Below are 23189 nucleotides of genomic sequence, written 5' to 3'. Positions count from 1 at the left end.
TTTGTTCGTTGCGACACAACGTATCTGACTATTTGCGACAAAGTTTATTTTCAAATTCAAGGCATGTTTGTATTCGCTATACCATCCAGTCGATCCCATGTCGGGAAATACGTCGTCAACAATCTTTTTGGCCAAATCTACAAAGACATGTATTGTCATGTGTGAAATTCTTCAACCTTTATGGTTAACGCTATATATAAGTGCCTTGATGACTCAGATCAAAACCTGTTTTATTTTAGATTTCAATTTACGTTTGAATCTCATTCGACTACGTAGCAGTGCGTTGACAGGTAGGTGCATACACGTTAAATTTTAATCGTATAGATGTTAGATGAAATCATAAAATGTACGATCCTTCAGGAGGCGGAAAGGTTAAACACGGGTTCGTTGTTCCTCCTATATTCCAGTAACTACAATCCACAGGTAATCTAAGATTTTGACTCGCGATTTCAAAGGATCCACTAAACGAAATCAGTAGAAAAGACGTGTGGAGAATAGAATTTAAAGCCGATTATCAAATTTAAAAGATTCCGAACGAAATTTAATTCTGAGGAATTAGAATTACACGGAGTGTGAATAAAGTAACTCCATAAATTTTATCTAAAATACCGATAGGTGATTTAACAGACATTGTGACTTGCTTTTTAAAAATTCTATATGAATAGACATTTAAATGTTTGCAATGCTGTGTCAACAACGTAACCCTCGATATGAATGATAAGCGAGTCACTATTTCTGAATCATTTTCAGATAGAGACACATTCTCTAACTCTAGAAATACAAGATGTCTGATGAAGAACGTTACGCGAAGGCCTTTGACGATATTTTTGATACGGATGGCAGTGGATCTGTTAGTAGAGATGAACTGAGCGCACGTCTTAAGGAAAGGGGGAAAAGCGATGAAGAAATTGAGGTAAAATTAAAATCGGTCTCCTTATGAAGTCTCTCCTGATGAAGACATTTCTGTTTTTAACATTAATCTGTAATATGGACTTTATTTTCAGCAAATGTTTATTTTCTGTGATTTGAATCGCGACAACAATATTTCCAAGAAAGAATTCGTCTCTGCTTTGACCAAGTAAGTGCTTATATTTGCAAAGCCCACTTCTGCCATTTCTCGGAAGATGATTTGACAGCGTTTGGAAAGAATGCAATTTGGCAATACTTCGTTAATAAGATTATTGATGGTTGGTTTATCTATACGGCAAAGAGAAATAGGGTCCTTTGTCCGGTTTCATAATCAAGACATTAGTCTAAAAGTGGTCTTAGATCTAAAGGCGGTAGTTATGTAATTAGATTGAATATGACTACAGAACCGGCCCCAGGGACTTGGTATGTTATATGTTCTATTAATTACCGGTATCTTTCACCAATGTTGGTTGCTATTTCAGGAATACCACGGCCGAAAATTGGAAACGAGTTTTCAATAAATTTGACACGGATGGTAACGGATATTTGGAGGCACCTGAGTTTATTGTGTTTCTAGGTGATTGCGGTATGCCAGAACAGCAGTTAGAGGCGGCGAAAAACTACATAAAGGAACACGACCTTGACAGCGATAATAAGATCAGTTTCAAGGAATTTCTCAAATTTTTGAACCGTGCATAAATGGTTAAAGCTTTTTTATGTTTATCAGACAGCTTTACGCATAATTCCTGAGTTATAACCGTAACGCTTGATTTTTGTTTATTTAAACTTGATGTTCAATGCAAAGGTGGATTTTGTAAGCTTTTGCCATGCGTGGATTTTGTTTTTTTTACATGACTATTCGTTAGTGATTCGATGAATCTTGTCAAATCAAATAAAAATGATGATTTATCGCACGAATCCATACAAAAATATAACGCAAATTGGTGCAATAATTCGATAGTAATTTGACTGTCTTGTGCAAACTTGGGAACATAATATTTTTAATGAACTCATCATTTATATATTTCTTTAGAAAGATGATTCTATGTAGATGTCTCAGAATTCCTTGTATGTTACACATATCGCTAAACACGGGATATGGACCAGAAAATGAATATTACAAGCGCTAAAATAAAAACAATTCAATATAACGTATTCAAGAAACTCCGTTTGGTTTATTCGATTTTGATCTCTTTACGGAAGGATTCGGAACATGTTCTGAAATCAAATTTGGAAATATTTCCCAAAAGAATCCCAGCAACACCACGAAAAGAAACTTTTTCTCCAAGCCATGGACAAAGACATTTCTAAAATAACGCAGACGTCGGTTGAAGGTTTTTTTCCAAGCCACAGACGAAGTACGTAAGAAACAGGTTTTTGTGAAGATCGAGACATTTAGAGACCATTGTATTTTATTCAAAGCATATATGAATAAATATATGACTATCGCACATAAAGCGCTGACTAAATAAATAAGCCATGTACATGAATGATATGAAGACATCGGAAGGTTAAAAGTTGAATTCACCGTCAGGTAATAGTTATGGTAAGTCCGATGAGAAACTAGCTGGGTTCATTAGCTATTATACAGTATTCTAGATTTGTTCTCACATTAAGAAGTACATATAAACATTGATACGGTCCATTTAGCTGTCATTTTTTAATTTCTGTAGGCCGGTGGTGAACTATCTGAAAGCCAGGTCGATCGTAAGTGTGCACGACCCTGAGGCAAAAAATTCCTAATATCCCCTATACGTGTTATTTCGTCGATTAACTCTTCTCGTTTATCGCTTTTAGAATTGAAAGAGATTTTTGCTCTGTTCGACGTTGACGGTGACGGGACGATAACCGCTAAAAAACTCGGTATCGTTATGACGACATTGGGTTATCCGCCAACCGATAACGAACTACAAGACATGATTAAACACGTGGACAATAGCGGTGAGAGAATTTTGCTATCTCAAAAAAGAAACGTGACATACTTTGAACTTTGTTCGACGAGTTTGTATAGATATATACACTGTCAAGTTGAAACTTACGTATCTATCTTCCTGTCAGACTTCCATACCTATCTCACCCGTCAAAACTAAAACATCAAATTTACCCGTGAAAAGTTAGTATACATTGTGCTTCTCAAAACACCATACTTCACGCATCAAATCCGATCTTGGATGGATTTGCCTACGAACCTGTACTGTCAAAATTGAACCAGACATCAGATTTGGACCAGATACATGGCTGTGGGTTTAATTTACAGTCTACGTAAAATCCTGGATTCATAGTTCCCATGACCTTCAAGGACTTTTTGTCTTTATTTCAAGACCTTTCTCGATTCCCGATTTCAGGGTTTTTTTTTCAACAGTTCATAAGATTTACAATTTGAATTGTGTTCATCCATCAGACATACCAAACACTATGTAGGTGACCAAAACCTTCAAAATTGCGTTGCGTGGTCTGGTGATGCCATTCAAGGGCCATGACAATGTTTCAAGGAATTTAGAGCCTATTCCATGATATTCAAGTCCTTGAATTGACTGACCCATTCCAATTTAAGGACTTTGAAGGACAATGATCGCCATGAACCCTGTAATATGTATTGTAGGATATGGTAAAATTGACGAGAGCACTTTCTTGAAAATGATGGAAACTCGTATTTTAAACGATACTCAATCGAATGAAGATGAACTACGGGAAGTGTTCAGTGTATTAGACGTCGACGGTAACGGTTTCATCAGTCCGTCAGAATTACGAAACGTCATGACGAACTTGTCCGAAGATGACGTCACCGAGATGATCAAAGAGGCCGATTATGATGAGGATGGTCAGATTAATTTTGAAGGTAATTTCACACGCATCTTTTGACCAGGGTACAGGTCCGTCTCTTTTTGATACGGGCCAAATTTGACTGCGGTCAGCAGGTCGGGGCCATGTGTGATCCGGTCAAATTGATATTCTGCACATTGAAAACAACGAAGATGATGACGGTCCAAGAACAGTCGTTCAATCTGATTCAAATATCGCTTACTGTAGTCTTAAAAAATGCTACGTTGAAATACTGAAAATCTCTCATTTTCTTCTTCAGAATTCATGAAATTTATGGCATCTACGACGATATAGAATCTCCTCATCACCGCTCCGCTCCAAACCGAAAGAAAAAACTTTATTTTTGTCATCGGATTTTTTAAATAAAATTGTTAAGTTTCAATCTAAAGATAGTTCTGTTACGTAGCCTATGTGAATTTTTTATGAAGGAAATGTTACCGCGATGGCGCCCCGGTTATGGCAAACTGCGGCCAAATGCACTGGGGCTTCCCTCGTTCCCGTCTAGATATCCGGCCACCGAAGCCTGAGGGTGTTCATCGACATTATTTCATTTGGAGCTTTTTTCATCTTTGATGTTGTACTGGCTTATTTTTAGGATTCGAAAATAAGATTCGCCCAATTACTCGTTCGTCGGCACACCACGATATAGATTCGGTGTCTAAACAGATCTTAACCGTCAAGTGCTGCCCCTATGTAAATCGACAGCGGTGAAAATGTGAACTAACTTATTACTCGCATGCCACAGTAAGTTCAAAATGAACAATTGAATTGCAAACGGCAAGGTCGAGGAGCTTTTAGTTTTTCCGGTAAGTTCGTCGTTAAATTTGCTTCATTTTCATCTTAAATCTCACTTTAAACGACATGTCACCATAAATTAACGCATTCACAGGTTTCAAGACATACCTGCAAAGTTAATTAGGCCGTTTAAAAGTAATTATATCTTAACATTACAGAAAATGCGCCCAAAAGAACGCAAAATTTGAACAAACAAGTCAATTTTTTAGAGAAACGTCATCTCACTCATCGAGTCGATCATGTCGTCTGAACAATCAACAGCATTTGTTCAAGGATGGGATTTTGTTCAGACTTTAGGAGAAGGAGCTTATGGAGAAGTGAAACTAGCGGTAAATCGAGAAGCTGATGAGGCGGTCGCCGTGAAAATTATAGATCTGAAGAAAAACGGTGTCAATCTGGAAAGCGTCAGAAAAGAGGTAGGCCTGCATAGGCGGCGCTTCTAAAGCCTCTGCGTAATTTCTAATGTTTTAACTATAAAGATCTTGGGGTTCATTTTCAAGAAAAAGTTAATTCAAAATGTATGGCTAACATGCCGGTTACTAATTCAAACTTAATGCAGGGTGACCACTTACCTGGAAAAAAGGGAAAAGTCAGGGAATTTTGTTTTAAAAAGAATTTGGCATATAGAATTTTGTGTATCGAAATTTGTTGGTGTTGAGATTGCTAGATTGCGCGTATAAACAGTTTCCATCTATGTCTTACATATTTTGACTTGATTGATTTGATTCTTAGTAATAATAATAATAATGACATTTATTTCTATACCGCTCTCCACTGCGTCTTAGAGCAGTTGACATAAGATATACACATTATCATATTACATTTCAATAAAATGTTGTTTAAAAAGGTTGGTTTTCACACCAGATTTAAATTCATCAATATCTGTGCAACTGCGTAAACAAGAGGGCAGATAGTAGATCGAGTCAGGGAAAACAACATACATGTCAGGAAAAGTTAAGATGTCAGATAAAAGTGGTCGACCTGTAACCATTGTAAGCTTAACATTTTGTAATGAAACTGAAACCTGAGATCAGCTGTGGATTCAGTTCCTTCAGTTTTCTCTCTGAAAGACTTATGATTAAAGAATTCTGTGCGTGTCGTTTCAGGTGATAATTCATCGCATGATGACTCATGAAAACATCATCAAATTCTACGGAACTCGTAAAGAATCCGATAAACAGTATATATTCCTGCAATACGCGAGCGGCGGGGAATTATTCGACCGGATAGAACCGGATATCGGTATGCCTCAGTCTCGAGCTCAGTTCTATTTCCGTCAGTTGCTAGCGGGAGTCGAATACCTTCACAACGCCGGAATTACGCATCGCGATTTAAAACCCGAGAATCTTCTACTCGACGACGCCGATAATCTGAGAATATCCGATTTCGGTTTGGCGACCGTGTTTCGACACAAGGGACACGAGCGTAAGTTAGACCGATGCTGCGGGACGGTGCCGTACGTGGCGCCGGAGGTGTTGTATAAAGGCCGGCCGTACGAGGCCCAGCCGGCCGATCTGTGGTCGTGCGGGATTATTCTGGTAACGATGCTTGCCGGCGAGTTACCCTGGGATATACCGACCGCTTCATGTCGCGAATACAACGACTGGAAGGACTGTAAAATAACGCAATCTCCGTGGACGAAAATCGATAACCTGGCTTTGTCGTTACTACGGAGACTGCTTATTGAAACGGTCAGTCGTCGTGCGGTCATAGCTTGGATCAAAGAGAACCAGTGGTACTTGAAAACATTCACAGCAGTGAAAGGGTTAACGAGTGTTGTCGATTCACCTTTCGGCGCGAACGTGTTCAAACGTGTCTGCTCCGGAACGGATATGTCGCCTCCGACGACGCGCCCCGATATCGGGCCGATTTCGTTCTCTCAACCCGAGAATCGTCACACGGACATGATTTCGAGTTCGGCTCCATCGCCAGCTGGGGATCTACGACATTTCTGTTTCTCTCAACCGGCTCATCCCGATCACATGTTACTGAGCAGCCAGTATCCGGGCGGGACTCCCGGCGGATCGCAGACGCCGATGCAGCGGTTCGTCCGGCGTATGACCCGGTTTATAGTGAAAACTGACGCCGATACGACGACTCGCGAGTTGAAATCGGTCGCTGAAAAACTCGGTTACGCGTGGAAGAAAAACTCACCCGGTCTGATCACCATGACGATGGTTGACCGGCGTAAAATGAACCTGATTTTCAAGGTTAGTCTGATCGAAATGTCGGCGAATATTCTACTTGATTTCCGGCTGTCGAAAGGTGACGGAATTGAGTTCAAACGACAATTTCTCAAAATTAAAGAACGACTGTCACCGATTATTTCCAAGATGGCCACCATATCGGCAACGTCGTCATCTGCTAGTTCCGTAGCAACAGCCACTAAGACAGCGGTGAAAGTGAACAAAAGTCCGGAATAATTGATTTGAATGATTAATGTGCTTAGGAACGGATTGTATTCATATTTATGCATTTATTTGTCTTTGTAGAAAAACTTGTCATGTTTGAAATGTTTAAAAAGTTTATAACTGGATATATTTCTGGATAGAATAGAAATAAAGGACATTATTTTTTGTAAAAATAACCCTGGGCCTGTTGTTTTTTCAGAAATTAATATCATCAAAATATGGATTATGGAGTTTGTTCTTGGTTTGTTCAGATCCTTGTTTCCTTAGCCTAACCCTATTTTTTATGGAAATGAGGATCGCAAATTTCTATAGCGGTTGGAAAATACCATCCCTCGCTTGCCAGGGTTTAATTGCAATGCTACCCTGGCAAGTGAGGATGGAAACCTGGAATCCAGTTGCTGCAGGAAACATTGCACATTTTTAATGGTTGTAAGTCTTTCTGTTTTTCATCATTTCAACATCGAACAGTGGTTTAGAATTAATATCTATGGTCATTGATCATTTTCTTTAAGTTTCCACGGCTATGAATCTATGTATGTTTGTACTTCAAGTGCAGTAAAACCAATTCAATTCAAAATATTATTGAAATCAATTCAATTATGTTTTATTTCTACACAGTTTTGATACTCGTGAAATTCTTCTTTTTTCTAGTTTTCACGTAAGACGCGGCTGTAAATAAGTGATTATGGATAAAACGTTGTTTCCGCTATCGTATTTACAAGATGATTATAGTGAGTAAAGATTATTGAAATAATGCTGTCCTCATGCTGGCATGGTTTCAGTCGGGCACTGGCCACACTACTGCATCGCCCTATTAATTATAGTTGATTCAATTACAGATAAGAAGATTTGTCTAATATTACTGAATCAACCTTTGGATCAAACTTGGAAAATGATTGAGAAACTGTGGAATAGATGTAAGTTATAAGGCGGGTGCGTATGTCGACTTACTTGCGACCGCTGAAAATGGCCTCTTACAGGTCGAGTAGCCACAGTTTGCGACTAGTCTGTGTTAGTCGTGAGAGCAGCATGTAGGTCAGATATCACTGAGCCATACGGTCATCTCACATCGCAGAAATTGCAACTGGCGCCGCTGGTCATTGCAAGAGCAGCAGGAGGTCGATGACTCTGGTGGTCACAGAGTCATCTCACAATGAGTTGCAAGCGGTTACAAGGTCGACCTTCACCCGGATTTACGGCCCGTGAACTGTATTTATCTCTGAGAAGTTTAACTGAGATAAAATCGTTATTTATCGAATATTTTCGGTATTTTTTGTAGCCTTATTTAAAGCGGTCACCGACGGAGGAATAAATCAATTATTTGAAGCAGTCGGGAATGATTTAGATTCGTATTTACCTGATTTGATAAGCGGCGACTTCGATTCTGCGTCTCCAAAAATTCTAGATATTTACCGCGAGAAGGTAGAAAATAATTGAATGTTTTTAGATTTTTAAAGATGGCGAAACAAATTGAATCTGGTTCCACGATTGTGAGTTCTCATTTGACTCGGAGTTAATTTATTGAAAATGAGCTCATTTAGATTCAATGCAAGTGAAACTAGCTTCAGGATCCAGTTGTACAGTTGTGAGCTTACAAGTTGTATCTCGGAGACAAACTAATTCAGGCCTTGAAACAGTTAACAATTGGGCGAAGTTGGATGAAATGTTTTATAAATTTTCAGGGCGTCGAAGTTGTTCAAACTCCGGATCAAAATGCAACGGATTTCACCAAATGTTTGCATATCGTTTTGGACAAGATCGATGAGAATAAGGTGAATATCTTTACGAATAAACCCCGATAACTCCTTTTATGTTATCGTTACTAAATAAGTGTTTTTCCGTAATATTTCCAGGTGGATTGTATAGTTGTTATAGGTGGTATAGGAGGCAGGTTTGATCACACTATGGCAAATTTAAACACTTTGTATAGAGCGGTGGATTTGACGTCTTTACCGATCTACATGCAGGATCATCATTCATTAGCTTGCGTTTTAAATCAGGTTAAAATCTATCCCTGGTAATTCCACTTGGGAGCAATATATATAAGGGGAAATATATAGTGTATTGAAGGACGGATAGGAGAGGAGGCAGGGGCTGATCCAGAGCACAATATATTTTTCAGGGCACTTTCTGCACCTGCAAATAATATAAGACAGCAGTCCTCTTAAAATGATGTTCCTCCTCAAGTGCCTAGAAATTGTATGTAATAGCCCTGAAAGATCAAAACTTTCCCAACCCTTGTTTTGGCTGCATGGATACTTAACTTGCCCTTTAACAGTACATATGCCCTTTTCATTTCTATGTGCTCCGGTCAAAGTTTGTTCTTGGATCCGCCCCTGGGACATCTAGAATATACCAGTACTTTCTCTTTGTGCTTGATATTACCGGTAATTACAGTAGACTGCGCTCAAGTCTGCGAAATTGTTATGGACCCAAAAGGAGTCAACTGTAAAAGAACAATTCAACAAAATTTGTAATAGATTTATTAATGTATTTTTGTAGGGAAGTCATAGAATAATGAATAATAGTTTATGTGGTAAATGGTGTGGTTTATTACCAGTGGGATGCGATTCAGCTACTGTGTCTACAACTGGCTTAAAATGGAATCTAGGTATGAACAAAAAATACTGTCTTCATCTGAGTAAAGATGAAGAACAGCGTTTTGACTGATAAACTGATAAAGGCACATGTAACTCTTCCGATTTGAACAAAATGCCCAAAATCCTTCAAAACATCTTTAATCTTGAGAAATAGACCACCCCTATTGATAAGGTTGGGACCCAGATTTTTTAACAAATAATTAGACAGTTACTGAATTAGAAAACAAGTTTAGGTAGCAATAGGATAATAATGAACTTACAAAACCACCAAATTGATGGTTTACCAAGATAAACAGTACCGATTTAGGAGGAGTCTTCAGTAACTGTGATGTATAATGTGATGCAGACACTCCTTGAAATATGAAATTTTCTCCATTCAAAATCCTTATATTCAGGAATTACTGATCTGTAGGGATCATGGATATGTTACAAATCTATCTTCTTTTTTCAGACAATTATCAGTTAAAATTCTCTGGTCTCGTATCAACGTCGAATAAACACGATGAAAACTCGGATCACGTGACTGTAGTGACTGATAAACGCATCGTTTGGACGATGGCCATTAAATACTCTTCCTGAATAATCAGTGAAGATGTTGTATTGCGTTGATGCTTTGTGTTTTCCTGCACGGAATGAACATGATTGTTAAACCGGCGACGTCTGGGAGGATTGTTCGCCGCATGATTTTTGAGTGACGAATCCTTCGTTTGCGCGACTAACAATTGGCTCAGAAACATCATTTGATATCTGTGATAAATGCTATACATACCCCGGTGTACATGCTGCCAGTAGAACCCACAGTTTTACGTTGAGCATCGATGCTCTATCTGTTACAATTAATGTTTGAAATTTGAAATAACTGATATTTTGGAATAACTGATATTGATTTATTTATATGGACGAATTTTTTTTCATTTCCAATGTCATTACAATGTTGCTTAATTACAATGTAGTTTTATTACGATGCAAGTAAGTGACAATGTATTTTATTTATGATATAGTTAACTACAATGTAGTTTATGGTGACAAACAGATGGATCGTCTCCGCATTTAGTATTTGTCCAACACCAGTTTCCAGCAAGGGTTGTATCCATCCAACACAATTCGGTTTTCGAGATAATTCCCTACAATTCGAACATAGAATTTTAGAACTTTAGAATGATGACAATGTTTAACAATTTGATATAGGCATTTATTGTTATTAATACAACGTCTGTGGAACCTCGTTAACGAACTCGGATACAACAATTGATGGGATATCACAAATATAGAATTTCGTCCCAGTTAAGAAAATTTGATTAATTTCAGACTGGATACAACGAACTATCGGTTATAACGAACTTATATTCTGGTCCTGTGAAGTCCGCTGTAACAAGGTTTCACTGTTTTATAAGCAAAGTTTCTAGTTTTATAGTGAACTCAATCAAAATATCGATTCAGCCTTTTACAAATTGATGTGGCTTCGAGCAAAAATCGAAATGCTTTACTGTAAACCAGAATTATCTGACACAAACCTTAGTAGAACAGCCCTGTCGTTTACCAGCTCCGGGTCCAACTATACGACGGAATGGATCGTCGGTGAATGTCGCTAATCGGTATCTATGTGAGAATTGTGATTCTGCTAATACTTTCCTGACTTCATTGACATTATTACTGGCTATAACATCGATATCCATCCTGAAATATAATCAAACCAATATACAGGGTAACCCTCCAGGTTTGGATAGATGAATGGTCTGATTCAGGGAGGGGTGCACCCCCAAAATAAGTGGTTTTGGACCCCAATTTGACTCGGCAAATACAATGAACAAGCTAATTAATTTTATTTGACTCGGCAAATACAATCAACAAGCTAATTAATTTTAGGTATGACTTAATTATTTTTTATTTTTGTGTAAAAGTTCAGGGCAGCTCGACATTTTCAGGGTATGTACCCCTGAATGTCTGTGACATCTAGATTTGATACTGGATTTACTTTATAAGTGAAATGCTCCATTTGCCAAATTCTCAAGGGCCAGTTTTTGATGAATTGTTGCTATTGGTTGAAATGAGAATATTAAATCATGGAAATGATTAGAGTTAAACACTTTTCAGTGTGAGGATTATTTTCAGATTTAGGTATATTACGTAGCTTTCCCTTTGTTCATTTTATTCGTGTTATTGCGATGTTTTACTCGGTATTTTAGTTTGATAATGCTTTAGTTTTTCTTGTTTTACTTATGTTTCCTAATTTTTCAAATCACAATGAACTCAATCGCAATTAAACTAAATTCAGTTTTCATTAGCTTCCTTTTTTCGTTATTATTCTACGGATTTTTTGTAATAGCGATTATTATGTGCCAAACATTTGAATACCTATGTACAAGAAATATAAACCAGAAAATATAAGAACCAGAATGTAGCAAGAGAGTGATATAAGCGTCGTGTTTTTTGTCTTAGGTTTCTATTGTTTATTCACCGTAAGAGGAAATTTAGGGGTATCATCAATATCGAAGTTGCTCCACAAATTGTGCATCTGGTCCATGGTTATATATCGGTATATATTTCGTGATGATCCCTTGGCAGGGATTCGAACCCTTGCGACATCGTGATACCATCTACCTGCCTTGTGCCGTGTCGCGGTGCCATCAGGTTCGAGTCCCGCCGAGAGGCCTTTGGCAGCAAAAAATCTGCATATATGCAAATGAGATTGAAGCGTAATTTACCACATGGCGTTTCTGATGTTGCTCTTATAATCGACCGTCCATCGAGCGACCTTCGAGATTCCAATATCTCTCATATCCCGGCGGTTTAAAGCCTCTCTTACATCCAGAGTTTTGAAAAAATGCTCGAAACAGCTGAGCACCCCATCACCCAGCCAGAATCCACCTAACCATTGATACCTCGGATCTCTAATACGGTTCATAAACTCGTGAAAGTAGTCGGCACCGTTTGCCGAAACGCCTGAAAATACATATAATTAAAAGCCATAGACTTTAATACGCTTGAATTATACATCATAATATACTCTTTGTTGGAAAATAGTGAGTGGACATTTTAGCATGGCAATCATTCTCTCGTCGGCAGACGGTGTTTTACATGAGTATTGTTTTAGATAACTGGACAATGTGTATTTTTCTTTTACATACCTATACGACCCAAAATATCAATTCTATTGAATTTCGTCAACTCCGCAATAACTTCATCGATGAAATCCCAATGAGCTTTATCATCTAATTCCAATATGATCGTCAATCGAGTTTCTGAACAGAAAACAATGCATTAGTTTTTGAACTAAGTACCGCACTTAGTCTACAGTTCTCGACGTAATGCCCAACTTATTCTGATTTCGACATACAAAGACGTATATAAAGAATCTACAAAGTAATTGATGATCAATAAGGAAGTTCAACTGACGTTTCGTGAAGAATGCTTCCCTGTGCATCTTCAGGGAGAATAATTTGAATAACATTGATTTTCATCTTGCACCTCAGTAGCAATACAGAATACATACCAATGACGTATACGGTCCTCATTAACGTTGTCGCAAACGCAGTACCGGCAATTTTCAAATCAGGAATTCCTGACAGTTTCGAACGAATCCATAAAACTCCACTAAAAGACGATATGAAATTTGGATGACCTGAAAAACGTATAGAATTCTAGTTCATCGATGAAACACTTTCAGTCCTTTTTTTGTAACGATAATATGATATAGAAAATCCCAAAATCAAAAAGAAATTGGTTTTTCTAAGTTAAAGATTTGTCGTTGACGTTTCGACTTAACAGTGTTCCAGTAGATGACATCGTCAAAACTTCAAAAAAAAATCTGTTACTAAAGGAAACATTCCCGGACAAATTTTTCTTTTTATTCATCAAAGTACAAAATTATTTTATAATTTACATGTAAATTATGTAGTTTCTTGAGACGAGTAGTACTACGTATATAAGTAGGCTACTAGTACACGTGCTTCATCAGATTCCAAAAGAAATTCTAGAAAAGAAAAGTTTCTGGCGTTGATTTATTCGGTGTTTTTAGTACCTGGTGTTGAAATATCTCGAACGTATTTGAAATAGTCGATGACGTCATTGGATCGGTGACAAACCCGGAAGCAATCGCACGGAAACCCGCGATAGAACGATTCCGGCTGTGATGTAGACTTCAAAGAAATGAAAACGAAAAAATCGAAACAAATTCGATAACAGCGACATAAACAGTTTCATATTCGTACATTTAGATATAAACATGGGTTCTACAATTGTAGGTATATGGACGATGTTTGTGGGGTCAATTTGAATCTACGTATGCCCCGTTCCACAGCTGTGGTTTTGGACCCCAATTTGACTCGGCAACAAGTTTCAATCCATATCTATGCGTTCCATTTGTCTCTGAACCCAGTTCCAAAGTTTTGTGGGTTTAATTAGATGCTGTACCCAGTTCCAGTTCCACAGTTGTATGGGTACCCAGTTTCATGTTTTTTGATTGTAGAACCAGTTCCACAGTTGTTCGGATCTTATTTTGTTTCTAGACCCTCCACACGTGGGGGTTAATGTATTGTTTTACACTCCAGTCACAGATTATGAAAATAAATAACAATGAAAATCCGTAGTACCTTAGAGAATGAAAGATCAGCCTGGATCGCGTTTGCTCCAGCATTTAGATACGCGTTAACGTCATCAATTGTATTAGCCATATTACCAATCACATACAGGGGTCGGAGCTAAATAAAGATTGAATTCATTTACTCACATAATCAAATGATACTTTACCACATGTATTGATAAAGCAGTAATGATTAACGTGAGACCGAAAACAACAAGAATTCGCTTCATTTGACAATAAGTAGATACTGTAACTGTTCATGTTTTATTTCATTTTCTGTAAATAACTGGTTTTCATTGTACATAAAGGATACATAAATAATTGCAGTGTTTGTTAAATACCTCATTATTACAATAAACATATTGTTTCAATCCTAAAACTCCGAGGAGGATCGCGATTAAGCAGGCGTTAGTCATGACGGCTGTATTCACACTGCTCAATTACATGTTGTATAACAATCAGATATTTTGATATTCAATTTCTATATCTGAGATTTGCCATTAAGATAAGTTTTTATTCATACGCGTCAACTCGTTAACCATACATCTGAATGTTTCCCAACATTGAAAAATATACACGAAGATATCCGCACACAGAAAAAAATGTTGTGTAACTCTGGATTCAGTGCCATATGTTATTTCAGGGTTGTGTGTCATAGAATCGGCTTCATGGTTATTCACACACAATTGTAAAACTGGTACCAGAGAAGAGTGAAACCCACACAACTGCGAAACTGGGTTCAGGGTCAAATGAAACTCACGGGTCCAGAGAAGAATCAAACCCACACGACCATGAAATTGATTCCAGAGTCAACTGAATTCGGAGTCAAATTAAACCCGCACAACTGTGGAACTGATTGCAGGGTTAAATCAAACCCACAGAGCTGTGAAAATGGGTCCAGAAACAGATTAAACTCACAAAACTGTGGAACTGGATTCAGAACCAAATTAAACTCACACAACTGTGGATCTGGGTCCAAAGGCAAATTGTTACTCGCTGGCATACATACTTATACATAGCACAGGACCAAGAGTCGAATCAATTCCTTTGAGATCCTCAGATCATTAAGAAAATAAATACAAGAAGACCAATATCATGTTATGTTTATATATGATATCTTATTTCATTATATATTTGATGACGACAGCATTAACCTTAAGTAATTAATGATCGAATTTTAGAGATAAAGGTCTGGATAACCACTTCCGGGTAGGAGCACACATTTCATCGGTTCAGTCGGGGGCTTTAAATCTGAAACGAACAATAACGAATTCATTAGTAAATGAATTGATAGAATATATTTGAAAAAGCTCGTCACGATTCAGAGACTATGATCAAGTAGATCCACTCATGGACGACCCTGAAGCTCTTGGGTTCATATATATATATATCCGAGCTGTGTGCACCCAGTTCCCTGATCGTTGAAACCTAACTTCACCTTTACACAGTTTGTCATGCAATTTCATACGGGCTTGATCAAACTGCTGTTCATAATCCGCGAAATAGAATTTCCTGTCCTGCGTCAATCCTGCCAATTCAATGCGTGGATCTTCGTTCTGCAACATTATCAGTATCTGCGCGCGTGAAATATAAAATATAAAATAAAACATATATATATATATATATATATATATATATATATATATATATATATATATATATATATATATATATATATTCAATTTGACATCGAAGCAGTGAGGTAGCCTTTGATTCGAACCTGATGCGGTTCACTCAATGACAAATCTTACGCAATGAATTGATTACTCATTGAAATGAGACGAGACGTTTTGGCTGAATTTATTGTGGGATTTCTCTCGTTACTCATTGAAATTTACCAGTGAGAAAATAAAAACACCGAGATACACATTCTATTACGGTAGTTACCTTCTCGATATTTTTCAGATAATTGGTTTGAGTTTCGAGCAGTTGTTTGGGGTCGTCTTTTAGGTAGCCGTCTGTTAGTACAATAACAATCCAAGGTTCGCCGTCCTGGCCGCCATTTTTGGTCAAATTTCCAACAATCGAAAGCGCTTGGTTCAGATAGGTCAGCCCTGATATTTCAGAATTATCATGAATAGCTTACGTAATCTTAATTGAAAGTGAGAAGTTGTATGAAAAATTAAGAGACGGTTTACCTCCTATATATTCTTTACTGATATTCACTACATTTTCGAAATACGAGCTATCGACTGGATCGATAAGTTTCGGCGTTTGTCCAAAATACACAATTCTTGTCGTCACCAACTTCTGCGAATATTTCGAGTGAATATCACGTGCTGCATTGAACAAGCTTCTGAAATTGTCTCGAACGCTTAGCGATGAATCAATAAGAAATACAACATTTCCTGAGCCTGTACAATGTCCCTGCCAGTCTGGAATATACAAAGTATATTAGATATATCTTTTTGAATCCTACTTCAGAAACCATCTTTTATACGACAAATTAAAACGTACCAATATAAGGTTGATCCTGAGCGTGACAGATGCCGAATATAGCGACCATCAGTAGTGGAATCGTCTTTTGGAGTTTCATTCTAAAGACATGAGCGGGAATTCAAAACCTGACTATAGACTTAGCCTCATAATAAGTGATGTCATTAGACGGCGAAACAAGACATCTTAGGGTATTGTCAACCCCCTGTGCAGACAGTAAAGCTATCGCAGGGTATTGTGACGCCCATGTTAAGAGTTCTACGTTTTTCATAAATCACTTTGAATAAATTTGTATCAATGTCGATATTGAAATATAATCAAAAGCTTTTTTTATAAACATATCTATTACATTAAACGATGTCGTACATACAGTTACATCGGGAAATACAAGCCACATATATTACACAAAGAGCATAAAACTCATAGCGTGTACTACTTGAAAATTAATTTACCTAGGCGATAGCTTTCAAAAACTTATCGTAGCATTTAAAATGATGGCATGAGAAAAGCAGGTCATTGGAGAAATATATTCATTTTCAAGAACCACGTATTGATAATGAAACACGTGGCCAATAGCTTTTCCAAATTTTCCGAGTTTTTGATGTCTTCCAGGTCAGTGCAAAATGCAAAATGCGACTTACCTGACTTGACAATAAACTGTGCATAAACCACGCGAGCGGGATTCGGATAATATTCACTTTTCTACTGTTCGGTATTTCATATTGAGAGAAATTGAATACTTCTCCTCGACAGATGTATTCAATGGGACGAGAACAAGTTAAAGCTATAGCGCTGAGTGTAAAAAATGTGGCCAGAAATCCACGGAATCGATAGAAATTCATACGCACTCGATCCGATACTGTTTCTCAAATCGGATCGAATCTGAAACTCGTGTGTGTATACACGTATTTGTAGTTGTATATCAGCCGCTACACGAAATAGAAACGATTTTTATATCGTCACTCAACATCAGGACCTGTTCCTTGTGAGTTAACTCGGAGTTAGTTCATTTTCGATCGTTTAATAGTCAAACTTTACACATTACATTTACGCAACTTTACAAATTAGCCCAGTTAAGTCTTAAGTATATAACATATATTTTCTTCTCAAATTGGCATTTTTTTTCTGTAGTTTCAATCATTGTTAATTGATATGATTTTATACGTGCAAAATTAATGTTATATCCACTACAATAATATCCTACTAACCGCTGACAGTTTGATTCAGTTAATCATGTTAATACATGTTACAGTATATATAATATATAGAAAGATAGACCAGAAATTCAGCTGTTTTGAAAAACCTTTTGAACCCGATACAGCTCGGGTCTATCTCCACTCGAACGGCTTATAATTTACAGAGAATAATCCTCAACAACTGACATAGATCTCAGCAACTCAGAAAAATTAAATCAACGCACAATTTACATATTCAAACGAGAGGTGAAGCCATGTAATTCTTTAATAGAAAATGTTAATTACAAGTTATACAGATTTTCTGAGAACTCTCATTATTTTAACATCTTTATCGAGCTGTTGATCCACATTTTACTGACATCAGAAATTCCTGTCGACTGCCGTCTTTGATTTCTGAAGAAAAACAAATTTCAGCATTTATACATACATTTCCTCAAATAGAAATACGTAGGCAACTATCTGAGGTCTGTATGTACGAACCTCCATCGTCATGGGCGCAGCAGGGTCTTCATGGCAGAATGGTTCAAGGAAGTCCTCTTCTACGTCGAGTTTATCGATATAGAACTTTGCCTCGAGATTGTATCCCGAAAAACTATCACCTGGAAGACAATTCGATTAAACGATGAATTACTTATTACTATAGGGATGAACGCAATATTTGATAATGGTCTTTTCCAAGCGGATTCGTCACATCAGACTGTAGATCAGGCTGTAGATCAGGCTGTAGATCAGGCTGTAGATCAGGCTGTAGAACAGGCTGTAGATCAGGCTGTAGATCAGGCTGTAGATCAGGCTATAGATCAGGCTGTAGATCAGGCTGTAGAACAGGCTGTAGATCAGGCTGTAGATCAGGCTGTAGATCAGGCTGTAGATCAGGCTGTAGATCAGGCTGTAGATCAGGCTGTAGATCAGGCTGTAGATCAGGCTGTACATAGACTTAACTGTAACCATTTTTAAAGGATCATTAAAAAGTTTTCCCCAGGAGTTTTCCAAACAGTAATCTGTATGAGGTGTTTATGTAGTTTAGAGTTTAGCCTGTAGGGGAGTTGTAGGCGTATCCCGCAAGCCATCGCCACGGCCCGACCCTTGTCGGCTCTCAGCCAGGCAAGAGAAAATTTCGGGGGGGGGGGGGCACTGGTGTCTTCTGGTAATTGATTGATTATTACCTTTTGCAGGAATTTTCATCTCGACGACAGCTTTTTTCAACTCACACGTCGTATCACAATATTGGAATTTCAATTCAGCCTCGGGAATCGACCGATAATAATATGTTGTAGTATTGTCTCTCATTTGGTGTAAGTCTTAAAATACAAACGATGTCCATCCTAATCTTAAACGATTTGAAATTGTTCTACGTCGTTTCAACTACTTTTCTGAGTATATATGTATATAATCGAAAGCTTTGATATATGTGGATTTTTATCTGAACGATGTTTCAATTTTTTTTCGGATGGGTACGTCTTACCCATTCTGCATCTTTTGTCTCCAGAGAAAAACGCAGCCACCATTCCACAAAGTAATTCCTGTGCTGGTATTTCGACATTAAGGCATTTTCCCGCTCTTTTTCCATGTATGGTTCCCTTAAAAGAGGAATATAGACTATTTTAAATGCAGAGCTTTTATTTTTCTATCTTATTTTTCTATTTATCTATTTACTCAAAGCTACTACGAAGGTTCAATTATACATACTAACGTATTTCTTACAGTTTAAACAACTACTACAAAATATCAATATCCAAATGAAATGAATAGTAAAAATATTTCTCACGGTTTCTCCGTTCCACAGTAAATTAAGCTGTTCAAAGATTCCAAAATGAACTGGAACAGTATTCGCCGTGTGGCTTGTTAACAGACTCATTCGGGCTCGTTTTGCGTCAAAATCAATCGCCAAACTATTTTTGTGTATATAAACAACGAATATTGAACGCAAAACTAGGCGTAATGTGCAAGGTCTAAAGACTCAATTTAACGTATGCACCTGCCAGAGTATTCGGAGATGTCTCCTGTCGCAGGTATACCGGTAACAGTAGCGAAGTATGTGGTGGTGAATTTATGAGGGATACACCCGCATTCAGAGTTCTGTTTGGCTACTTCAACGCTTCGTTTTATCAGCGTTTCGATGTCGAACGCCGCACACGACAGAGTCAAAAACAACACGGCAGCTAAATATTTCAACATCGTCATCAACTGATGATCTGAAAAATAATTCTGGAAAACAAATACGATGTAATTTTCTAACTACTTGAAAGTGAAATCACTTTTCCTTATCATATCATTATTTTTTTTCTTCTTAACGGGTTTTCAATTCTGAAGCATTAAGCTTGTTGTCATATTATTAGAATGATTTGTTTCTTAATCACACTCTGTAATAGTTTTCCTAATTAGATGCATATGATATGATGTAATATCTAATTGTAATTGGTTCTGAGATGAAAGTAGAGCTAAGTAATAAAATTCGTTAAAGACTTAATTTTGATTAAATCTTGTAAAACCAGTAAAATAAAATCTTTTTCTTCATCTGTAAAATATATATTCAAGAGAAAATAGAAATCCCATTCGAATTAATTTCTGACTGTGACTTGTTTTCTATATTCAAGGCAAGAGAGGCAAGGAATATGAAGCTTATGTTCTGGTGAATAAAGTAGTTTATACTGTATCCTGAGTTGTAGACTGAAGTAGTAAATCTGTATTCTATATCGAAAGGGATACATCTAAACACATATGAAAATTATCATTTAAAGATCGCAACTTGATAAATCTGAAATGTGTCTTACCTGATGGGCGGGATGAATGTAGTCACCTAGTAGTTTGCTATTTCAGTATCGCACACACGATTATGGCTCCGAGAGGTTTAGAACTCCGTTGAAAATGTGACCCACGGAAAACAATTCACTTTTGATTATGGGATACGCGGTTTTACAAAGAGGCATCTAAACCCCGTGAATACGTCATATTGACAGATGTTGGATATTCAAACCTATGAAACTATATGAACTAAGAATATGATAAAAAAACCAATAGGAAAAATTGAATTCGATACACTTGACGATTTATCAAATAGAAATCTAAAACCATGTGTTTAATAGAGTAATTAGAGATGTGAAACAGAAACGCAACCACGAAATGTCAATGATTTGGATTTCAGCCATGTCGCTTATTGAACATCATGATCCAGTTCTACGTTATTAGTTCAGAGCAAGGACGTGTTATATACTATACACACAATACGTGATAACGTCATTTATAAGAACTGAAGTTGAATTATTTCAAGATTATGGTTTCATCTTTGTCATTTCACCCAGAACCTTACTTAGTGTCTGATGTTACCACAGGTGGATACACTAGGATCGTAGAGCGACGGAGATCTCTGTGGATACAATCCCTTCCAGGACTGGGTGAACTTTGTAATATATGCCTGATTTTTACTCGATTCTCAAAATTCGATAAATGGACAATATATGAAAACTGGTTTCTAGAGTTCGAACGGCTTATTCTTTACGGAGAAAATCCTCAACACCTGATGATATTCAACTCAGCAACAAAATTAAATCAAAGGACAATTTACATATTCAAACGAGAGATGAAGCCATGTAATTCTTAAATGAAAAATCATCGATTAGATTAATTTACACATTGATTCACACTCGCGTTATTTCGACAGATTTCTTCATCCGCTGAGTTTCGCCTTTAACTCCTGGAGTAAAACAAATGTTAGCTTATAGTATAACAGAAATAGATGATTCTCCTCTGATGTCTGTTAAAATACAAACCTCCATCGTGATAGTCTCAGGGGTTCCACTGCACACTGGTTCTAGATAGCCATCGATTACGTCCAGCATGTAGACGTACAACTTTGCCTTCAGTGAAAAACCGACATCTGAAAAACGATTCAATAAAACATTGAATTTCTGAATCATTACAGAATGAACGCACCGTTCAAAATGGTATTTTTCAAACGAATTCACTCGAGAAGATCAGACTGCATAAGTAAGAATCATTAAAACATTTTCCGAAGTGTCGAAATTGTCTTCCACGTTGATTGATACATTTATTATACGGATGAGAGTGAAATATGTAATAGGTTTTAGCCTCTGTCATTACCTCTTGGAATTTCCATGTCAATACGATCCAATGTACACGTAGAAGAAACTACCATATATTGGAATTTCAATGTAGCTCCATCAATAGACCGTTTATAGGTCTCTGAGGAGGCTTGCCCAGTTCCCTCAATAGACCGTTTATAGGTCTCTGAGGGGGCTAGCCCATCGCTTGAGAATTTCTCTACAAAATACAAACGTTATTCATTCAATCCTAAATTACAGATTTGAAATTGTTTTTCATCGTCTCAATAATCATCATGATAATTTTTGTTCTGAACAATATTTCTATTGTTATTTCAGCTATGTGAACCTTACCCATTCCACATCTTTCGTCAGAAAAAAACGCAGTCGCCATCATACTAGTAAAAGATTCTTTTTCTGGCACTGTGGCATAATGACATTTCCCCGCTATCGTGGCGTTTATGGTTTTCTTAATTAAAAAAAGAAATAACTAAGTTTCTAATGAAATAATGATATGATTAATATAGATTTCTCAATATCAAGCTTAGAGTATCGTATACTTGTGAAACGGTACATTAAGATCGCTAGCCAACATTTTGTCGGGTAATATTTGTATTCTGTTGTTGCGGGATTTTTTTCTTTTTAAACAACTATTCGTGATGTGTGTTTTATCACATGACACCCATCCAAATATGGATTAGATATTGTGATATCCCCTCATCAGTTTTAGGAATTTAGATTTAGAGGTATAATATTCATCCTTATCACACAAAATCTGTCATTTTTTGAAATTCAAAATTAATTAATATGAGTTTTGTGATGATATATGGCGCCGCACAAGTGACGTTTAGAAAAATGTGGTGAACTTGTGCTACGTGCATGCAAATAAGGTTGTCTTGAAAATTAGCTGACAAAGATTTGCTTGTGATGCGATTCTACTTTGATTACAAAATTGCTGAATATGAATCAGTAAAACGTTTCTTACGCTTTCCACATTCCACAGTAAATCAGCGATTCCGGAATCATACTGCTGTATTCGGGCTCGTTTCGCGTCAGAATCAATTGCCAAACTAATATGAAAATAAACAACGAACATTGAATGCAAAACTATAAGCGCAGGAATATGCAGAGATGGTTCGATTCAAGTTCACAATCTCACAATCAAACTATTGTACCTTCCATAGAATTCTTTTTCGTTGACAGTGGCCGCGATCGTGGCAGTGAATTTACTAGGGATACATCCGCATACGGAATCATGTTGGGGTAGGGCAGCGCAGCTTCCAGGCACCAGAGCCAAAAACAACAGGGTAGCTTTCAATATCATGTTGAACTGAAAAAAATTCTGAAAACACATGCGATATAATGCAATTCTAAAT

At 37.2% G+C, this 23189-nt stretch overlaps 6 protein-coding genes across 8 annotated transcripts; 4 read left to right on the top strand and 2 right to left on the bottom strand.

Moving 5' to 3' along the window:
* The first annotated feature begins 239 nt into the window (after positions 1-239).
* LOC141907039 (16 kDa calcium-binding protein-like) lies at positions 240-2058 on the top strand. Of its 2 annotated transcripts, none has more exons than XM_074796586.1 (4): positions 240-290; positions 751-913; positions 1005-1078; positions 1392-2058. In XM_074796586.1, the coding sequence occupies exons 2-4, from the start codon at positions 785-787 to the stop codon at positions 1606-1608; spliced, it is 420 nt and encodes a 139-aa protein (XP_074652687.1). In that variant the 5' UTR covers positions 240-290; positions 751-784; the 3' UTR covers positions 1609-2058. The 2 variants fall into 2 exon arrangements, with proteins under 2 accessions (XP_074652687.1, XP_074652688.1); XM_074796587.1 differs by lacking the exon at positions 240-290 and adding an exon at positions 316-423.
* A 331-nt stretch (positions 2059-2389) lies between these two features.
* On the top strand, positions 2390-4086 carry LOC141906738 (neo-calmodulin-like). The gene is made up of 5 exons (XM_074796045.1): positions 2390-2455; positions 2583-2616; positions 2707-2850; positions 3512-3748; positions 3992-4086. Exons 1-5 carry the CDS (start codon positions 2453-2455, stop codon positions 4024-4026), a joined length of 453 nt encoding a protein of 150 aa, XP_074652146.1. The 5' UTR covers positions 2390-2452; the 3' UTR covers positions 4027-4086.
* Positions 4087-4514: 428 nt separating this feature from the next.
* LOC141907028 (serine/threonine-protein kinase Chk1-like) lies at positions 4515-6975 on the top strand. The gene is made up of 3 exons (XM_074796569.1): positions 4515-4538; positions 4686-4943; positions 5634-6975. The coding sequence occupies exons 2-3, from the start codon at positions 4767-4769 to the stop codon at positions 6948-6950; spliced, it is 1494 nt and encodes a 497-aa protein (XP_074652670.1). The 5' UTR covers positions 4515-4538; positions 4686-4766; the 3' UTR covers positions 6951-6975.
* Positions 6976-7321: 346 nt separating this feature from the next.
* Positions 7322-11207, top strand: LOC141907394 (thiamine pyrophosphokinase 1-like). Of its 2 annotated transcripts, none has more exons than XM_074797015.1 (8): positions 7322-7367; positions 7590-7669; positions 7778-7855; positions 8218-8360; positions 8621-8710; positions 8792-8938; positions 9441-9549; positions 9990-11207. In XM_074797015.1, exons 2-8 carry the CDS (start codon positions 7624-7626, stop codon positions 10115-10117), a joined length of 741 nt encoding a protein of 246 aa, XP_074653116.1. In that variant the 5' UTR covers positions 7322-7367; positions 7590-7623; the 3' UTR covers positions 10118-11207. The 2 variants fall into 2 exon arrangements, with proteins under 2 accessions (XP_074653116.1, XP_074653117.1); XM_074797016.1 differs by lacking the exon at positions 7322-7367 and adding an exon at positions 7409-7428.
* LOC141907393 (dermonecrotic toxin LspiSicTox-betaIE1ii-like) lies at positions 10416-14555 on the bottom strand. The gene is made up of 8 exons (XM_074797014.1): positions 14462-14555; positions 14131-14238; positions 13560-13677; positions 13032-13160; positions 12667-12780; positions 12244-12481; positions 11053-11215; positions 10416-10662 (listed from the first exon to the last, which is right to left on the bottom strand). Exons 1-8 carry the CDS (start codon positions 14534-14536, stop codon positions 10540-10542), a joined length of 1068 nt encoding a protein of 355 aa, XP_074653115.1. The 5' UTR covers positions 14537-14555; the 3' UTR covers positions 10416-10539.
* Positions 14556-19717: 5162 nt separating this feature from the next.
* LOC141907186 (uncharacterized) lies at positions 19718-23137 on the bottom strand. Its single transcript, XM_074796762.1, has 6 exons — positions 22989-23137; positions 22799-22883; positions 22168-22282; positions 21854-22033; positions 21523-21629; positions 19718-19960 (listed from the first exon to the last, which is right to left on the bottom strand). Exons 1-6 carry the CDS (start codon positions 23135-23137, stop codon positions 19718-19720), a joined length of 879 nt encoding a protein of 292 aa, XP_074652863.1.
* Positions 23138-23189: the final 52 nt, after the last annotated feature.

Source organism: Tubulanus polymorphus, chromosome 6 (genome assembly GCF_964204645.1).
Source record: "Tubulanus polymorphus chromosome 6, tnTubPoly1.2, whole genome shotgun sequence".
Taxonomy (NCBI): Eukaryota; Metazoa; Nemertea; class Palaeonemertea; order Tubulaniformes; family Tubulanidae; genus Tubulanus; species Tubulanus polymorphus.
The sequence above is the reverse complement of the archived record's forward strand: the minus strand, read 5'-3'. Positions and strand labels throughout refer to the sequence as shown.

Bases quoted from the DNA above. Each gene is read 5' to 3' on its own strand.
- LOC141906738 (XM_074796045.1), top strand. The intron at 2,617-2,706 runs GTAAGTGTGCAC...TATCGCTTTTAG, and splicing joins ATCTGAAAGCCAGGTCGATC to AATTGAAAGAGATTTTTGCT. The intron at 2,851-3,511 runs GTGAGAGAATTT...TATGTATTGTAG, and splicing joins TAAACACGTGGACAATAGCG to GATATGGTAAAATTGACGAG.
- LOC141907039 (XM_074796586.1), top strand. From the start codon at position 785: ATGTCTGATGAAGAACGTTACGCGAAGGCCTTTGACGATATTTTTGAT. The intron at 914-1,004 runs GTAAAATTAAAA...CTTTATTTTCAG, and splicing joins AAAGCGATGAAGAAATTGAG to CAAATGTTTATTTTCTGTGA. The intron at 1,079-1,391 runs GTAAGTGCTTAT...TTGCTATTTCAG, and splicing joins TTCGTCTCTGCTTTGACCAA to GAATACCACGGCCGAAAATT.
- LOC141907028 (XM_074796569.1), top strand. From the start codon at position 4,767: ATGTCGTCTGAACAATCAACAGCATTTGTTCAAGGATGGGATTTTGTT. The intron at 4,944-5,633 runs GTAGGCCTGCAT...GTGTCGTTTCAG, and splicing joins TGGAAAGCGTCAGAAAAGAG to GTGATAATTCATCGCATGAT.
- LOC141907186 (XM_074796762.1), bottom strand. From the start codon at position 23,137: ATGATATTGAAAGCTACCCTGTTGTTTTTGGCTCTGGTGCCTGGAAGC. The intron at 22,034-22,167 runs GTAAGGTTCACA...TGTATTTTGTAG, and splicing joins TGACGAAAGATGTGGAATGG to AGAAATTCTCAAGCGATGGG. The intron at 21,630-21,853 runs GTAATGACAGAG...ATCGTTTTTCAG, and splicing joins TGACATGGAAATTCCAAGAG to ATGTCGGTTTTTCACTGAAG.
- LOC141907393 (XM_074797014.1), bottom strand. From the start codon at position 14,536: ATGACTAACGCCTGCTTAATCGCGATCCTCCTCGGAGTTTTAGGATTG. The intron at 13,678-14,130 runs GTACTACGGATT...ATTTCTTTGAAG, and splicing joins CTGATCTTTCATTCTCTAAG to TCTACATCACAGCCGGAATC. The intron at 13,161-13,559 runs GTACTAAAAACA...TACGTTTTTCAG, and splicing joins TCGAGATATTTCAACACCAG to GTCATCCAAATTTCATATCG.
- LOC141907394 (XM_074797015.1), top strand. From the start codon at position 7,624: ATGGATAAAACGTTGTTTCCGCTATCGTATTTACAAGATGATTATA. The intron at 7,856-8,217 runs GTAAGTTATAAG...TATTTTTTGTAG, and splicing joins TGAGAAACTGTGGAATAGAT to CCTTATTTAAAGCGGTCACC. The intron at 8,711-8,791 runs GTGAATATCTTT...TAATATTTCCAG, and splicing joins ACAAGATCGATGAGAATAAG to GTGGATTGTATAGTTGTTAT.